The sequence below is a fragment of the Phyllobates terribilis genome, unplaced genomic scaffold, assembly GCF_046119375.1.
Source record: "Phyllobates terribilis strain yellow unplaced genomic scaffold, ASM4611937v1 Scaffold_7__3_contigs__length_470593459, whole genome shotgun sequence".
Lineage (NCBI taxonomy): Eukaryota > Metazoa > Chordata > Amphibia > Anura > Dendrobatidae > Phyllobates > Phyllobates terribilis.
Genome location: NW_027362767.1, coordinates 182239913 through 182258206, shown reverse-complemented (window position 1 = coordinate 182258206; position 18294 = coordinate 182239913). Strand labels below are relative to the sequence as shown.

At 49.7% G+C, this 18294-nt stretch overlaps 1 protein-coding gene across 2 annotated transcripts in view; it reads right to left on the bottom strand.

Moving 5' to 3' along the window:
* Positions 1 to 605: 605 nt before the first annotated feature.
* SETDB1 (SET domain bifurcated histone lysine methyltransferase 1) overlaps positions 606 to 18294 on the bottom strand; it is a 28591-nt gene continuing 10902 nt past the window's right edge. The window contains exons 1-22 of one of the 2 annotated variants that reach the window (XM_073639568.1): positions 17802 to 17962; positions 17066 to 17279; positions 16544 to 16701; positions 16298 to 16335; positions 16043 to 16121; positions 13961 to 14146; positions 11061 to 11262; positions 10434 to 10507; positions 10150 to 10340; positions 9886 to 10015; positions 9688 to 9814; positions 8910 to 9419; positions 8249 to 8827; positions 7753 to 7869; positions 7289 to 7458; positions 6068 to 6603; positions 3716 to 3744; positions 3499 to 3619; positions 3259 to 3406; positions 2880 to 3094; positions 2351 to 2439; positions 606 to 935 (exon numbers count right to left, since the gene is read on the bottom strand). In XM_073639568.1, coding sequence (XP_073495669.1) covers positions 818 to 935; positions 2351 to 2439; positions 2880 to 3094; positions 3259 to 3406; positions 3499 to 3619; positions 3716 to 3744; positions 6068 to 6603; positions 7289 to 7458; positions 7753 to 7869; positions 8249 to 8827; positions 8910 to 9419; positions 9688 to 9814; positions 9886 to 10015; positions 10150 to 10340; positions 10434 to 10507; positions 11061 to 11262; positions 13961 to 14146; positions 16043 to 16121; positions 16298 to 16335; positions 16544 to 16701; positions 17066 to 17279; positions 17802 to 17808 — 4038 coding nt within the window. In that variant the 5' untranslated portion in view covers positions 17809 to 17962 and the 3' untranslated portion in view covers positions 606 to 817. Of the gene's footprint in view, positions 936 to 2350; positions 2440 to 2879; positions 3095 to 3258; positions 3407 to 3498; positions 3620 to 3715; positions 3745 to 6067; positions 6604 to 7288; positions 7459 to 7752; positions 7870 to 8248; positions 8828 to 8909; positions 9420 to 9687; positions 9815 to 9885; positions 10016 to 10149; positions 10341 to 10433; positions 10508 to 11060; positions 11263 to 13960; positions 14147 to 16042; positions 16122 to 16297; positions 16336 to 16543; positions 16702 to 17065; positions 17280 to 17801; positions 17963 to 18294 lie in introns of those variants that run through there. The other variant, XM_073639569.1, reaches the window with a different exon arrangement.

The following is an 18294-nucleotide window of genomic DNA, read 5'->3' as shown; positions in this document are numbered from 1 at the left end:
CAAAAGAAATTTTACATCGCCTACCCAAAATCCTCTCCTCAATTCAGCGGGGACACAGGGCAACCACGTGTGTAAGCAGCAGTGTCCTGCAATACAGACAATGGGGGTGCAGGTTGTTTCATTGGGGGATACAGGAGACCGTGTGTACACTGCTGCCACCACGAGGCTGACAATACACATTACAACTCCAAAAGCGGGCTACAACCGCCTACTGAAAAGCCATTCATTTTAGCTTAGTGTCACGAGGAGACAGACCAGTTTCTGCCTCCAAAAGAGAAAAAAAAGCATGGGTTTATGCCGCTGTGTCCTGCAATGGAGGCTACACGAGCTTGTACAGCGCGGACCTGAAGTACCTGTTCGAGCCCCTGCCTCCTCTAACGTTCTCCCCAATCTCACATTTTGTATACATTATACCCCTTCCTGCGCCCCCATCACTCAAACTCCTCCAGCATGAACACGTACAAGCTCAATAGAGAGGATATGGGCCACACACAGCTCGGTGGTCTCAGGACCCCAAACCACCGCTATTCTGCAGCATTTGGTAAGGAGATAAAAGGAAGAGGGTCCTGACCAGAGAGCCCTTTCCCCCTAATGAAATCATGATGTCATAATAACACTAACTTTTATTATTTGAACATGAAAAAAAAAAATGTATGTATAAACCTAACCAGAAATAAAGACTAAGATGTCACCTCTCCTCAGCCCCAGGGGATGGGGAGGCAGTAATGGAGGGGTGGCAGGGTCTGGGGACACTCATGTGACGGAGGCAGGAGGGGGGTCTTGTCAGCACCAGGATCAGATATGTGGCAGAAGGGCGTTAGAGCAGACGGCCCCTGCACTCGGTGGACCCGCAGCAGCACAGCAGCTTCTTGCCCTCCACGCTGCCCACCTCGTAGTTGTAGTCCCAGGTGAGCTCGGTGCCCGCTCGTATCCTCCTACCAGAGCACAAAGCAGAGGGGTTAATGATTACACCGCAGGAGACAGGGGTCCATGCACAGAGCACAAGGACTGCTTTCTAGTAGTGTGGTCACATGGAGGTTGTGCGTCTGCAGACCACCTACCACCCGGGCATTAGAGTGATTGTGCGTTTTGGTGCTCCCCCCTAAAGAAGTGGTTCAAATACACCATCTAACAGCCCCCTTGGAAGCATAAGGACAATACACCCCCATCTTAGCACCCGGTAGGGTTAGACATGTCCCTCTATCAGTGCCAAGGTGTAGGGTCAAAGCAAGGCTATGTTCACACACGTATTTTTTTCTGCTGCAAAGCTGCTGCCAACTTTTCTCTGGCAGAAAAACAGCTGCATCAAAAAAGCAGGTTTTCCTGCTTTTTTTTTTTTTGCTGCATTTTTTTTCACTGTCCTTCTGTCTCTATTTAGGCATGCACATAAAGTTCTGTGAAAAAAAAAAGACTCCCATTCTATTTTGCAATCAAAAACGCTGCATTTTCTGGTGCGCATTTGCAGCGTTTTTTTCACCACCCATTACGTCTGATAGGTGAAAAAAATGCTGCAAAAATGCTGAAGAAATGAGATGCTCTATTTTCCAAATACACAAGCGAGGCAGAAAATACACAGCAAACTAAAAGCTACATGTGTGATCAGAGAATCCTGGTTTCTCAGAGACTTTGCTGGTACTGCAAGACGCAGCTGAAAATTTGCATAAAAATCTGCTGCAAAACACAATGTGTGTGAACATAACCTAAAGGAGTTTGTCTACTTCAAGAGCCCCTGCTTGATTAACAGAAGCGAGTCTAACACTGCATCCCGGCCCAAACTGCATGCTCTCTAAGGGTGCAAGCAAAGGCAGCATCAGGTACAGAGACGAGTAGACCGGTTCCAGCCAGCTTCAGGCCACTGCTGAGAAGACTGCAGAGGTGGTCGGTAACTTACAACCTGAGAAGTAAACTATAGCATTAAAAATCTTTCCATTCTTAAGGAGAGGTAAATTGCAAAGTCACTGGCTTTATCGTGCAGTTTGTGATGTTATCCCTTTAAGCAAAGTCAAGGGAAAAATCAGGAGATTTGCTTTTCTAGAGGCAATAGAAGCCGATCAATATAGATGCGAGTTCTCTAATCTGAAGCAGATGGCACATACAAGACGCCGCTTATGGGCCAAGAATGAGCACTGGCAGATTTGTCATGCTGCTACTGATCTCCAGTGGGGTAGAGGATCGGACATGTGAAATCCAACATGCCCGCCCCCCCCCCCTTCAATAGCCATTGACTGGGTGTGAATCTACAGGAAAGGCACGGTGCCATGAGCGAGGCACAGAGCGTTCCCAGTCTCCGCACACACAACACGTCATGTAATTAGTGGGAAAGTGCAGGAATGTTAAGCAGATTACTTACTTGCTGGCGAAGAAGGCCACCCAGGGGAAGCGCAGGTCGTGAGTGTCCACAAACACGTTCTGGACAAACAGGTTAGGACTGCAGCTGTGCTGGAATGGGACAGAGAGGGTTGGGTGAGGTGGAGGATGGGAGTATTCTCACACACACAGGGCAGACCTCTCTACACAAAGCCAACCATCGCCAAGCACAAGTCTTTTCCCGGAAGTCGGCTAATGCAGCTCAAAATAGGCTAAAGGGGTATTCTCAAGCGAGGAAGTTATGCCCTATCCCATTCACTGAGGATTGCTGAAACCCCCCTGATCCCGAGAACCAGGGCGCTGAAGAGAGTAAATGGAGCCGCAGGTGATCATGGCAGTGATGATCGCTATATCTGCCGTTAGAAGAAGCCCGTGTGACCGAGTCCCGTTCTGAGGTTTTCAGTGGTTAAACCCTCAGTGATCGGGATAGGTGATTATTTCCTAGCATTAATCTACCCCTTTAAATAATAAAACTTAACCACATGGCATCGGCAACATGTAAAGCAACTTACGTTTAGGTATCGGCCCAAGTTTCCTTCCAATTTAGCATCGATGATGTAACAGGACTCCTCCCCATCATAGAACTGGCGGGTCGCCCTGCGCCCGCCTCCTCCTTCGCCCCGGTCAGCCGACGCCATGTTGGGCTTGACTGTGATACCGTAAGTGGATTTCAGGGCGAATCCTCGGGTGGATTTTACTGCCACTTGTCTCTTTACCACCGGTCCGCCTGGAAAAAGTGGATAGAACATGAACTAAAGTTCCCGCTGAAGCAGCAGCGATCAGAGCTCGGCTCTGGAGGTGCCGGCAGTGTAACACAGCTAGCACCAGCACAGTGAGTATAATAATCACGGAGGAAGGGGGGAGTTGGGGTCCAGCCGGATAGGGGTTTACCTTTGCTGAAGGAGACGTTCTTTTTGTCCTCATCCACATCGGAGCCGGAGGAGATAGTCTGGATGTCGTCGCTGTCGTTAGCGTTCGTCTGGGCGGCCGGTTTCTTACTTCCGCCGCTCTCCGAGCTGCTGGATAAGGTCAGGACCTCCTAAAAGAAAAGGAGATAAATAAAATATCAGCATATGGAGAAGGACCACCCTCAAAATCAGGTCCCTGGCAGACACAATGGCATCTGCGTACATCGTTGGTCTGTGTGTTGGACTGGCGCCGGTTCTGGTGCATGGAGGTCTTGCTGACTGGTCTTCTGATACCGTGAGGTTGCGCCGGGCTCGGGTTGTAGCCGTATAACCTGTTTTTTTCCCTTTTAGGCATGGAGAAAGTAAGAAACTGTAAGAAGACTATGATGCCAGGTATAAGAAACGTCCTCATTATGTCCGACACTTCCATCTGTACCTACCCAGCGGCCTTGCCGGCTTCATCCGCGTCCTGTGTGACAACAGAGAATAAAGGGAACATTAGTAGTGTACACGGCCATTTTCATTTGTGCTCTTCTCTCAAATGATTTTTGCTTAAAAGTCATAGTTATTGGCAACACATCGTCCAAAAGATGCCGAAAACAAGGATATTCTGTGTGCGTGGTAAGTACAGTTCCCAAACAGGCAGCAGATCAGTGGCCATTGGCTACTGTAAACCCACCCTAACTCAGTCATGAGCCTGAAGGACATCTTCCAATACAGATCCCGATAACCGTCTCTAGACGAGTAGACAGCCAACTATCTAAGACAACGATGAGACCACGAGAGAGGGCTGGCTGAAGACCTGACCCTTGAGATGGGACACTCTATAGTAAGCACTGTATCAATCAGCAGCTCATAAAATTCGCAATGTGTCTGTAACAGATGAAGAAGAATTGCTAGATTCGGGTGAAAGAGGGGGCCTGGCTAGAGTCCCTAGTTGGAGGAAGTTGCTGGAAGCATCGCTTTACTAAGCCCTAGAAGCCAATCCAGAGCTGTAGGACGATCGCCTGCATGCCCTTTCAGTCAGCGTTCTTGGAGAAAACGAGGTTAAGGGGGCAAGCTAGTTCCCTGGAAAAATGAGCACATCCATGACTCTTGTATAAGGGTTTTGGGCTCAAGTGAAGAAAGCTGGATAGCTTGTGATCTTGCTGAAAGCCAAGATGTCCTTGTCATCGGAAACCTTGAAAACATCTTGATGGATAGTCCAGTCTCCTGAGTTGACCCAGTCTTGGCTGAGGGAGTCTGCGATCCAGAGGTTGACTTACGGAATTTGGACAGTTACAACAATGATGTTGTGTCAGTTGTCCAGAGTCAGTCACAGAAAACCCAACCGAAGAGGACCCAGTTGTCCAGAGTTATTCAAAGAAGACCCAACCAACTGATAACCCAACCGAAGAGGACAGAAGTGTCCAGAGTTATCTGAAGAAGATCCAACCAAAGAGGACCCAAGCGTCCACAGAGTTATTCACAGAAGACCCAACCAAATGGCAACCCCGCCTAAGAGGACCCAGGTGTCCAGAGTTATTTGTTGAAGACCCAACCAATTGATAACCCTTGAAGTTATCCGCAGAAGACCCAACCAATTGATAACCCAACCGAAGAGGAACTAGATGTCCAGAGTTCTTCGTAGATGACCCAAAAGAAGAGGACCTAGCTGTCCAGAGTTATTCACAGAAGACCCAACCAATTGATAACCCAGCCTAAGAGGATCAGAGTGTCCAAAGCTATTCGCAGAAGACTGAACCGAAGAGGACCTGGGTGTCCTCTTCTCCTTTATTTGCAGGAAACTCAACCAATTGATGACTCAAAGGAAGAGGATCCAGGTGTCCAGGGCCCTTTTGAAAAAGACCTAACTAGTCAGCCTAGAAACAACCTTGATCTCCATGTTGTCCAGGTAGGGAGTGGTTACGATCCTTCAGAGGGTGAAGGAGGGCTATGATGACAGAATCCTGGGGTCTGTGGTTTGGTCATATTTGATGGTGGCAATCCTAGACAGCTAAGCACTTTCAGGATGTAGAAATCTGTGAATCCTGGATATCCACCAAGGGCATCGCCATCAGACACACAAAACCATGACATTTTGGTTTGCAATTTAGAGGTTCAGTGTTAGACTATCGATCCGTTCAACTTGATGAGGCAAACATGTTTGATGGCAAATCTGAAAACGTGCATGGGGGGGTATTGGAATGAAGACTCCTTGGGGGGAGTTATAACCAGAGGTGCCAGATGCCCCAAAAGAGCAGGGGTGGACCCTCTACTCCCACTCAAAGAGATTGGGCAGGGCTGGATGTTTACATGGAAGCGCCATTAGGGCCTGGTTTTAAAATTAGTAATATTTCACATCCTGTAGACCCTTCTTAGAGAAAAGCAGAGCAGCCCTGTCTACACAGAAACACAGGTACTGGACTAGGAATCCCATTACTCTGCTCCCTACAATGAAGGGGCAAATGCTGATGTAATTAAGGTGGCAAGGATATGGCTGGTAAGTAGTAGAAGCCCCTTTAACTTGTTTGTGGCATTGTTCCCATTTTTTACTCCTCAGCTATCAGATTCTCCTTTCATCGTGAGGACAAGTGATCACTTTCACATGTCTCTGGCATTGTGCATTTTTATTTTTTTTTATAAATGACTGCTTTGCAAGATGTGGGCTAAAAATCTGACCAGGAAGGGGGCAGCATCGACTTGTCGAGTCCTATTATAGTCCCAGCCTAAAGGAACAAATGAAACTTGCCCGGGAGACCATGGGCGTTATTATTGTGAACCCCCTCTAAACAACACTCGCTCCTCCTCACCTTTCCGCGTTCCTCCTTCTTTGGCAGTTTCTCCGCATCAGATGCGTCTCCAAGTTTGAGAGACGACCGGCTGTCAGAGTCCATGTACGTGTCCGTCATGGTGTTAGAGCTCAGCCAAGAAGCCACCTTATTTTTGGAGGTCTCCTCCGGCAGCTTGCAGTCCGTGTTTTCCTCTTGGCTGGCTTGTCGGACTAACGCCGAGTCCTTCGAGGCAGACTCAGACGTCCCGTTTTCCTTCTGCCCCCTGGTTTGCCGGCGCGTGGCGTAGCTCCGCCACACAGAACTGGTGGTGAGGTCCTCATTCTTTCCAAAGTTGTCATCCGAGCTGTCGTTGGACTCCTCCTGGTCATCACTGGCGCTGTTTTCTTCTCCGTCCTCCTTGATGTCTACGCCACTGCTGTCGGAGGACGACTTCACTTCACTCTCGTACCCTTCTTTGTAGTTCTCCACGCTCTCGATGTGGTCCAAGTTGGCGAAGTATTCGTCGCCCATCTCTAGACCTTCCTTGTCCGCAAAGTCATCTGTCAAAATTTTACCTGAAGGAAGATAGATCGGGAAAATTACTTCACGTAGAAAATGGCTCTTCTGGTGTCACTAATCAGACAGCCACTGAACTCCCCTGAGATTTCTCAGACCACTATGGATTTTTTTTTTTAGAATAAAAACACCTTACAGCCTTTTGGCATTGCTCAAAGACTTGGCTCACTAAGCAAAGTGGTTGATTCTGGGTCAAGTTATTGGGCTTCCTGCTGTAGTTTTGATAAATTGCTGATATTTCTGCTGCATCTAAGCTCATCTTCTCACTAATAAACTTCAGCTAAGTAGTCCTCCATAATATATATATATATATATATATATATATATATATATATATATATATATATATGCACTGTATAATCCCGCCCACGCCACTGATTGGTAGCTTTCTGGTACACTGTAGGTAGGAAGCAGCCAATCAGTGGTGTGGGCGGGGATAAGTGGACTAGAGGAGCTGAAGCAGAGATATTATCAAAAGTACAGCAAGGAGCCCAGTAAGTGACACATTGCTGGAATCGTCTTATGCTCACCTCATGCTGAAAAGCTTAATCCCTTTAAATCATTGGCAAATCACCATCACTGTCCAACAGCTCAACCACAGCTGGTGTAGCCTCCAAGTGTCGGATCAGTGTGGGTAGGACAAACGTGAACCTTGTGTGTCCACGGGCAGTCAGTGAGTCGTACCTGCGTATATACAGACGAAGGAACCCTTGGCTATGTCGTCCAGACAGCGAATCCCCCAGCCCTTGTTCTGGGTTTTGAAGAGCTGGAGACGTACTTGGAGGCCGTGCTGCACCAGGCGGTTCGTGCACATGTTGTGGTTGCACTTACATCTCTTGTTGCATTCATACACCCTGCAAGGAGACGAAAACATTAGAAAGGGGGTTCTCTCAACCCCTTAGCTCTCATCACCCCTGGGACAAAGCAGTCGCTGCTAGCAGCAGGAAGGCGCGCACATTGTGGACCACCAGCGCCAACACGCCGCCAGCCCGAGGTTGTCAATCTTTAGGAGCGCACCAACTACGGGCAGCATCCCATAAGCTGAGGAGCATGAAGCCTGGAGCGTTACTTTAAGGGAAAGATTTTCAGCCTCCCTCATAATCAGAATGAGTCCCATAAGGAACTGGTTGTGACCTGACGCTCCTCACCCGGTAGGCAGACATTCCTCCAGCCTCTTGTGGGTGTAACCTGCGGACGTATTCATCTGTGCCCCGGGGGTGCAGCGGGTGGCGTCAATTGTTAGCTGATGACAAGCACATTTGGATCTGAAACAAAAATATGTCAAGAGATCATCCATGAGAACCTGTCGCATGTAAAAAGGAAAATCCTCGTAACCTTTTCTCTCCCAAGGATGTAATAGCTGGAGTCCTAGGGACGTTGCAGGTGCACAGAGGGGTCTCAGGAGCGGAGACCGATCCACGCAATGTTGTACAGCCAGCGCCTGCCTCTTACAGATGCGAAAGGAGCTAGCTCTGATCGCTTCTGTTTAGCCATGTAAATGCCCCAGCCAAGCAAGACCCTGGGCCAGTGTTCACGTCAGTAGTCAATGATCATCAAACCAGAGTCCTGTGAACATACCGGTATCCCCGGCAGCTCTACTGGCCCCCATGACTTCATGTGTGGACCTTCTGTGCTTCTTCCTACCTGTCCCGACATCCGTCCGCGCAGTCACATCCCACCAGGAAGTCCGCTCCGGTGTTAATGAACACTCCTCGGCCGGGGATGCGCTCTTTGCTGTAGTCTACCTGCGGAGGGGGTGTCCTGTCTATCTCGTTAACGCAGGACAGGGGCACATCCTCCTTGCCGTACGTGATGTCTGGGATGTAATAAAAGGGCTTCTGAGGCTGGAACTTGCGGTCCACCAACACGTAGGGGTCCAGGCAGAACATTTCTAAATACAGTTTGTCGCACTTGGACTCGAAGATGTAGCGTTCGATTTCAGGCATGGTTCGCAGGCTCAGCCCACACGGCGTTTTGTAGATCACGTGGAACCCCATCTTGCGGTTCACGCGCCTCCTTGCAGTCATCCGCCGGAAATCATAAAGGAGAGGGACCAACATGGGGTTCTTGCCCCGGTGGGAAATGGCTCGGACTCGCGACAAGCAGTTGGGGTTGCACACGTGAGGTAGGTAGAAGAGTTTTTCCCTCGGGGCCCTGTAACTTATCTCTGTCGGCATTTGGCTGGTCTGGATTATCTGGAACGTGGGATTGGTGGTAATAAACCTGTACGGAGACAGGAGGGAAAAAGATCAATATCCAACACCTGGAAGCCATATTGGAGGTCCGTTAGTGGAAAGCAGCTCACCTGTTGGGCTGAGCCATCTGTATGGCTTGGATGGTGTGATTGGGATGAAGCGTCTGAATGGCCTGAATGGTGGGAAAAGTCTGAATCGCTTGGATTGTCTGAATGGTTTGGATCTGCTGGATCTGTTGGATCTGCTGGATGGGTTGGATCTGCTGAATTTGCTGGATCTGCTGAATCTGCTGGATGGGTTGGATCTGCTGGATGGGTTGCATTTGCTGTATGGGTTGCAATTGCTGTATGGGTTGCATTTGCTGGATGGGCTGGATCTGCTGGATGGGCTGGATCTGCTGGATGGGCTGGATCTGCTGGATGGGCTGGATCTGCTGGATGGCTTGGATCTGCTGGATGGGCTGGAAGGTCTGGTTGAGTTGGTTTGGAAGAACGGGGCGCAATCCAGTGACGGGCTCGATGGGTATGGGGGATGACTGTCCGGAGCCCACCGATCCTGGACGGAACGACGTGCTTTTCTTGGCCACTTGCTTCTTAGACTGCGCCTGTTGGCTGTCTGAGCTGAAACCAGAAACAAACAGGAGTCATAAATATGAAGACACTTATCTAAGCCTACATCCGAACCAGAAACTGGCAGAAAACTGTAGGCGGGATATCTGAGACGACCAGACGACACATAGGTCAGGAGTATCGCCCGCTGTATACCTCCAAGCACTCGCATGCTAACCTGTCAACTAGACTTTTCTATAGAGAGAAAAAAATATTCCCTATGTATATGGCGCCCATCAGGATGAGTGGAGACGGTTAACATGTGAGCGATCGGACTTACTCTGTGTCGATGAGCTGTGGCGACGGTATTGACTGAGGGGAGGAAGGCTCCGTGGGCTTAAATGGAGACTCGCTTCCGGTGAGGTCGTGGGTGTACTGCACCACCGGCCCTTTGCTCCGCACAGCACCTGACACATGGGGGGAGGAATTAGTCATACGTGGAAATCAATACCGTACACGAAAAAGACAAAACACTCACCCACGTTGGGGCGCGTCCTCTGCTGTCCCGCCTGTTTCTTCTCCTGAGTGGTAGCGGTGGACGTCTTCATGCTGAACATGGGCTCTAGACGAGTGGATCCTCGGTAGATCCATTCGCACCGCTTATCATCCTGAAATAGAAAGGGTAATGGAGGAAGATCTGGACAAGCGATGTACATGCACTTCACACGTCGGGTAGGCGTTAAATGCTATCCGTGTGCTCCAGATACAGTGGGGTGAGAAGGATAGAAACATATCTCCTTACCAGAAATAAGATCTTCACCAGGCTGCCGTCCACTTCCTCCACCTTGGATTTCCACCAAGTGCCCTCCCACTCCGTCTTGATCATCTGCCCGCTCTTGAGTAAAACCATTGGACGGTTTGGGTATGCGGTGACATATTCCTCAATGAAGTCCCGACACGACACATCTTCTATGTCCTCCCAAGATTTAGCCACTACAAAAAAAAAAGAAGAAAAAAACTCATCAGCCACAGGTAAAATTGGCAGCAAATCTGCCACATGTGGATTTGGCTTAGGTCAACACTCACGTGGTCTGCAGACAGGGTACAGCTCCGACTGCGTGACATAAGAGGCGTAGCCATCATCAAAGAAGATCAGAAACCTAAGAAACAGTAGTTGATGTTTTATCATCATATAGAACCTGACAAAGGTATAAATCAAACCATACAAGGTGCCAAATATTTAAAGGGTTAAACCCAGGTTCATAAATCGATATGGTCAGCTAGAGCTTGTGAAAACAAGCAATTTTGCAATTTACTGCTAATTAAAATTTGCAGCCGTTCCAAAGATATTAACACTTTTGTTTACTGCTTGATAGCAGCGGTGGTCGGTCACCTAGGCAACGAGCTATATACAAAAGAAAAAAGTGTTAATATCTCAAGAACAGCTCAAAATTTTAACCCACAGTAAATTGCAAAAGTGCTTGTTATTACAAGCACTATCCGACAATGCCAGACTATGAAGAGGAGAATAACCCTTTGAAGCAGTGGTTGCCATCTGTAGCTTGCCAGCAGATAGACAATGACAGCTCCCAGCATGCTCTGACACCCCGAGAGCCGGGGAGACGCAGGTTGGAGACCACAAGTGTGTGACGCACATGTCTTCCCATAACTAAAAATGTTGCAGTTCTGGAAATAGATGGATTCTTTGGTTACCTCATCTTATTCTTGTTGTTGGGGGGCTCGGCTACGATGCCGGCATACAGCCACACTTGGTTCCCGTCCTTGTACTTGGCCACCACTCTGCTTCCTACAAACAGTTTTTCGGGTGAAGGGTGGTAGTCGTACGCTATGTGGTTCCCGGACAGCAGGCTCTTCCCCTTGTTATCAAACTTGACTTTATATTTTTTTCCGGGCCCTGAGGAGGGGAACACATTACTGCATCTCAGCACGCACAAAAACAGAAAGATGACGATCCATAGAAAGCGTTATTGGAGCGTTACAACGGGCTCACTGATGGATTCTCAGTTAACTCATTCTGCAGCCAGCAATAGAAGGCAAAATTTTTTATGAAATCCATTTACAAAAATTATGTTTAGCCACAAATAACCACTAAACTTCAGGAAGGCAAATTTCCAACGGTTGAGAGATGATCTTAGTGCCATAAACTGGGACGATATCCTGAGACATAAAACTACACAAAGCAAATGGGAGACATTTATTAGCATCCTGAATAGGACCTGTGCACAATATATACCCTATGGGAATAAACATGCTAGAAATAGGAGGAAACCACTATGGCTAAATAGAGCTGTAAGGGGCGCAATAAGTGACAAAAAGAAAGCATTTAGAGAACTAAAGCAAGTAGGTAGTGATGAGGCATTAAATAAATATAGAAAATTAAATAAATTCTGTAAAAACCAAATCAAGGCAGCAAAGATTGAGACAGAGAGAATCATTGCCAGAGAAAGTAAAAATAATCCCAAAATATTCTTTAACTACATAAATAGTAAAAAACTAAAAAATGATAGTGTTGGCCCCCTTAAAAATAGTCTGGGTGAAATGGTGGATGAGGATGAGGAAAAAGCCGATATGCTAAATGATTTTTTTTCAACCGTATTTACACAAGAAAATCGCATGACAGAAAACATGATTAGTGATGACAAAAATTCTCCAGTAAATGTCACTTGCTTAACCCAGCAGGAAGTGCGGCGGCGTCTAAAAATCACTAAAGTTGACAAATCCCCGGGCCCGGATGGGATACACCCGCGAGTACTGCAGGAATTAAGTAACGTCATAGATAGACCATTATTTTTAATCTTTAAAGATTCCATAATAACAGGGTCTGTACCACAGGACTGGCGTCTAGCAAATGTGGTGCCAATATTCAAAAAGGGGACAAAAACCGAACTTGGAAATTATAGGCCAGTAAGCTTAACCTCTACTGTGGGTAAAATCCTGGAGGGTTTCCTAAGAGATGCTATACTAGAGTATCTGAAGAAGAATAACCTCATGAGCCAATATCAACATGGGTTTACGAGGGACCGTTCCTGTCAGACTAATCTGATCAGCTTTTATGATGAGGGAAGTTCTGGACTGAACCAAGGAAATGCAGTGGATGTTGTGTATATGGACTTTTCAAAAGCTTTTGATACGGTTCCACACAAAAGGTTGATACATAAAATGAGAACAATGGGGATAGGGGAAAATATATGTATGTGGGTTAAGAATTGGCTCAGTGATAGGAAACAAAGGGTGGTTATTAATGGAAAACTCTCAGACTGGGTCTCAGTTAACAGTGGGGTACCACAGGGGTCAGTATTGGGCCCCCTTCTTTTTAACATATTTATTAATGACCTTGTAGGGGGCATACAGAGTAATATTTCAGTATTTGCCGATGACACTAAACTCTGCAGGGTAATCAATACAGAGGAGGACAATTTTATATTACAGGAGGATCTATGTAAACTAGAAGCTTGGGCTGATAAATGGCAAATGAGCTTTAATGTGGATAAATGTAAGGTAATGCACTTGGGCAGAGGAAATAAAATGTATAATTATATGCTTAATTGTAAAACACTGGGCAAAACTGTCACTGAAAAAGTCCTGGGTGTATTGGTGGACGACAAGGTCACGTTTAGTGGTCAGTGTCAGGCAGCTGCTGCAAAGGCAAATAAAATAATGGGATGCATTAAAAGAGGCATAGATGCTCATGAGGAGAAGATAATTTTACCTCTATACAAGTCATTAGTGTGACCACACTTAGAATACTGTGTACAGTTCTGGTCTCCGGTGTATAAGAAAGACATAGCTGAACTAGAGCGGGTGCAGAGAAGAGCGACCAAGGTTATTAAAGGACTGGGGGGTCTGCAATACCAAGACAGGTTATTAGAGGACTGGGGGGTCTGCAATACCAAGACAGGTTATTAGAGGACTGGGGGGTCTGCAATACCAAGACAGGTTATTACACTTGGGGTTATTTACTGTGGAAAAACGAAGGCTTAGGGGTGATCTTATTACTATGTACAAGTATATGAGGGGACAGTACAAAGACCTTTCTACTGATCTTTTTACTCTGAGGCCTGAGACGAGGACAAGGGGGCATCTTCTACGTCTGGAGGAAAGAAGGTTTAATCATAATCACAGACGGGGATTCTTTACTGTAAGAGCAGTGAGACTATGGAGCTCTCTGCCGCATGATGTTGTAATGAGTGATTCACTTTTTAAATTTAAGAAGGGTCTGGATGCCTTTCTTGAAAAGTATAATATTACAGGTTATAAATACTAGATTCCTTGATAGGGCGTTGATCCAGGGAACTAGTCTGATTGTCGTATGGAGTCGGGAAGGAATTTTTTTCCCCAATGTGGAGCTTAGTGTTTGTCACATGGTTTTTTTTTTGCCTTCCTCTGGATCAACATGTTAGGCTATGGGCTGAACTAAATGGACTTAAGTCTTCCTTCAACCTTAAAAACTATGTTACTATGTAAGTAAATATGTGAAAAAATATATACATATGTAAATTGTCCCCAAAAGAAGGACAAATCCTTTTGTCTGGAAATCTTAACGGGGTTAATTAACTGAAAAGAACAAATCCCTCTCCATCTCTGTCACTCACCGACCATCTGGATGGAGATGAGCGTTCCTTTGTGCCATGTTTTGGTCCGCTTCTTTCCCAGTATTCGCATGCTGACCAGAAGGTCTCCATCTTTGTTTACATCGTGGGCTGTGCCAGCCTGGTTGGAGGCGCCCATGGAGCTGGTAGGCGATGACGGGTGAGAGGAAAGTCGCGTCTGTGGTCCATCTGCAACAATAGACTCGTATGTCAGACCTAACCAAGCCAAAGTGTGACAAAAGGAGCACAAAGAGAGGCTATGCGGGCACCAGTGCCAACATGTACCAGCGTAAGCAGCCCTCTCTGGTAGAACAATATGCCGAGTACAGCAGCTACTGAGGGAGCTCAGAGTTAGCAAATGTCATCCAAGGAAAAGTGAAAAGTGCCGCTCATCAGATTATGCAGCAAGGCCTTTATTGCATGGAACAAAGACAAGCAGAGCGCGGCGGGCTGGGAGCGGGGCACACAAGCAGAGCGCGGCGGGCTGGGAGCGGGGCACACAAGCAGAGCGCGGCGGGCTGGGAGCGGGGCACACAAGCAGAGCGCGGCGGGCTGGGAGCGGGGCACACAAGCAGAGCGCGGCGGGCTGGGAGCGGGGCACACAAGCAGAGCGCGGCGGGCTGGGAGCGGGGCACACAAGCAGAGCGCGGCGGGCTGGGAGCGGGGCACACAAGCAGAGCGCGGCGGGCTGGGAGCGGGGCACACAAGCAGAGCGCGGCGGGCTGGGAGCGGGGCACACAAGCAGAGCGCGGCGGGCTGGGAGCGAGGCACACAAGCAGAGCGCGGCGGGCTGGGAGCGAGGCACACAAGCAGAGCGCGGCGGGCAGGGAGCGGGGCACACAAGCAGAGCGCGGCGGGCAGGGAGCGGGGCACACAAGCAGAGCGCGGCACACAAGCAGAGCGCGGCGGCCAGGGAGCGGGGCACACAAGCAGAGCGCGGCACACAAGCAGAGCGCGGCGGCCAGGGAGCGGGGCACACAAGCAGAGCGCGGCGGCCAGGGAGCGGGGCACACAAGCAGAGCGCGGCGGGCAGGGAGCGGGGCACACAAGCACAGCGCGGAAGGCAGGGAGCGGGGCACACAAGCACAGCGCGGAAGGCAGGGAGCGGGGCACACAAGCAGAGCGCGGCGGGCAGGGAGCGGGGCACACAAGCAGAGCGCGGCGGGCAGGGAGCGGGGCACACAAGCAGAGCGCGGCGGGCAGGGAGCGGGGCACACAAGCAGAGCGCGGCGGGCAGGGAGCGGGGCACACAAGCAGAGCGCGGCGGGCAGGGAGCGGGGCACACAAGCAGAGCGCGGCGGGCAGGGAGCGGGGCACACAAGCAGAGCGCGGCGGGCAGGGAGCGGGGCACACAAGCAGAGCGCGGCGGGCAGGGAGCGGGGCACACAAGCAGAGCGCGGCGGGCAGGGAGCGGGGCACACAAGCAGAGCGCGGCGGGCAGGGAGCGGGGCACACAAGCAGAGCGCGGCGGGCAGGGAGCGGGGCACACAAGCAGAGCGCGGCGGGCAGGGAGCGGGGCACACAAGCACAGCGCGGAAGGCAGGGAGCGGGGCACACAAGCACAGCGCGGAAGGCAGGGAGCGGGGCACACAAGCAGAGCGCGGCGGGCAGGGAGCGGGGCACACAAGCAGAGCGCGGCGGGCAGGGAGCGGGGCACACAAGCAGAGCGCGGCGGGCAGGGAGCGGGGCACACAAGCAGAGCGCGGCGGGCAGGGAGCGGGGCACACAAGCAGAGCGCGGCGGGCAGGGAGCGGGGCACACAAGCAGAGCGCGGCGGGCAGGGAGCGGGGCACACAAGCAGAGCGCGGCGGGCAGGGAGCGGGGCACACAAGCAGAGCGCGGCGGGCAGGGAGCGGGGCACACAAGCAGAGCGCGGCGGGCAGGGAGCGGGGCACACAAGCAGAGCGCGGCGGGCAGGGAGCGGGGCACACAAGCAGAGCGCGGCGGGCAGGGAGCGGGGCACACAAGCAGAGCGCGGCGGGCAGGGAGCGGGGCACACAAGCAGAGCGCGGCGGGCAGGGAGCGGGGCACACAAGCAGAGCGCGGCGGGCAGGGAGTGTGCACAGTATAATGTAGGGTACATACCGGACTTCTTCTGAATGGCTTCCACTAAGTTTTGGACATCTTGTTTGCATTTCTTCATGGCAGACATTGCATTTTTTAACTAAAAAAAAAAAATGGAAAAAAACATTCCTATCAAAAGGGGTTGAATCTGCACCATAGCATACAAAGTGAGAGGTGCTCTTATACAGCAGCTTATGAAGGGGCTGCACTGACGAGACCACCTCTTCGAGCACAGGCTTACAGACTTTTCACCTGTATATGTTACATCGTACTTACTAGATGCTTTTCCTTTGGCGTCTTACTAACTTCTTCCCCTGAAAGAGAATAACACATTTTCTTTTACTTTTTTATAGTCGGTTAGGGAACTTTGCAGGTGAAACAGCAGTGATCAGAGTTCGCTCCGGTCACTGCTGGTATGCTGCGGGCTCAGCTCCTGCGACCATATGACGCAGGTAAAGTTACGTTACATGGTCGTGAATGCATTAAAGCCTCATCTCCATTTGTAAGACATTTGTCACTGACCAGATCCGATGCTCAGAACGTCATCGTCGTCATCCTCGTCAGGAATCTCGATGACTTCCACCGGCTTTGAAGTTTCGTCGTCCGAGCTGCTCTCTTTGTAGGCGATGCCCATTTCTTTATACAGGGTCTTCACTAACGACTCGCAGTTATCCAGAGCCCTGAAAATATGGAACCGTCAGACACTGCATCTATTTACCACTGCTATATCATGCAACGTTAGTAGACATCTGCAGGACAAGTGCATCTTATAGGGGCACCCCGGAGGCATAATCAGGTCACAGGAAAGGGGCAGGAAAGGAACCTACAGCCTACCCTACGGTCCCATTCACTTTAAAGGGAGCTACGTTGCAGTACTGAGCATGGCCACTACACAGAGTATGGCGCTGTGGTGCTCTGGCTACGTACACTGTGTGCTGACACGGACCCGGGTGTCGGACCCCACTGATGTCTTATCCCAAGGACAGATCACCCCAATAGGGTGCTCCTGCGCAGACCCCCAGGTAGACGCCGATGCTCCCTCACCTTGAGGCGTTGTCGTACAGGCTGTCCACACCGGCCACCTCCTCCTCCTTCCGCTTCACCAGCTCCTCCAGTTCCAGCAGCTGCGCCTTCTTCTGCTTCACCAGCTCGTTCTTCTCCACCTCCCGGTCTATGAATTCCCGCAGCTCCTTCATCGATATGCCCAGTTCTTCCACCACCATGTTCTCCAGTTCAGCCATCTCCGGGTCATCCATGGCTGCAGTGGAAAAACAAAAAAATAATAATTTTCAGTGGTGAAACACTTGTGCCAACTGTGTCGTACCCCAAACTGTGCCATCATAGGTTCAAGTCCCCTATGGGGACCCTCACAAAAAAGTTTTTAAAAATACAATAAAGATGTAAAATTTTATAATCACAGCATCTGAAGACTCTAAATAAAATTAATACTAATAATAATAAATTAGGAAAAAAAAAAAAACTGCATCTACGTCCTAATAGGATCAAACACAGATAATAGTCTGCCCCCTTGTGGCAGCTAATGGCTACTGCCATACTATTCATTTTCCCCATACAAGAAAATAAAAAAAAATAATGACTTGCTCCCATCTAATCCGGGATGATCACTTAATGGTGGCTGAGCGCTCCTGCCACCTGCTGGCTGCATTATTAATACCCCATACAGCGAAGATGCAATCGGGCTCTGTTCACACCACGCTTTTACCGTGTGGTAGAAAGAACAATAAATATGCCGATCACTGGTACTTTAGGGAGAACTTACAGTCCATTTTGGATTAACGATGGGATCTCTGGGAAATCCTGGTCACCAGCAGTCTGAGCATGTGCAGGGAGAGCAGTGAGTGAGGTGCCAGCCTCCAGCAGCTGCCGTAATCTGATGCCCCTCTTGTCTGGCTGCTCTCCGCTCCTCCTCTTAGCTCCCCATCCCCCACCCGCGCCTGCCCGCCCACCCGATTTCCAGACAGCTAAAAATCCTGCTGTCAAGTACAAAGAGTCACAAAAATGTGCAAGGCAGGAGGTGGGGGAGGGGAGGGTGAGCCACAAAGGAGAGAAGCTGGAAAGCGACATCTGCTGCAAAGTATGATGAAGCAGGACCAGGCCACAAGAGCGCTATAGGAGATCAGCAGCGCTATAGGAGATCAGCAGCGCTATATAGGAGATCAGCAGCGCTATATAGGAGATCAGCAGCGCTATATAGGATATCAGCAGCGCTATATAGGATATCAGCAGCGCAGGTCGCCTCTACTGTCGCTCAT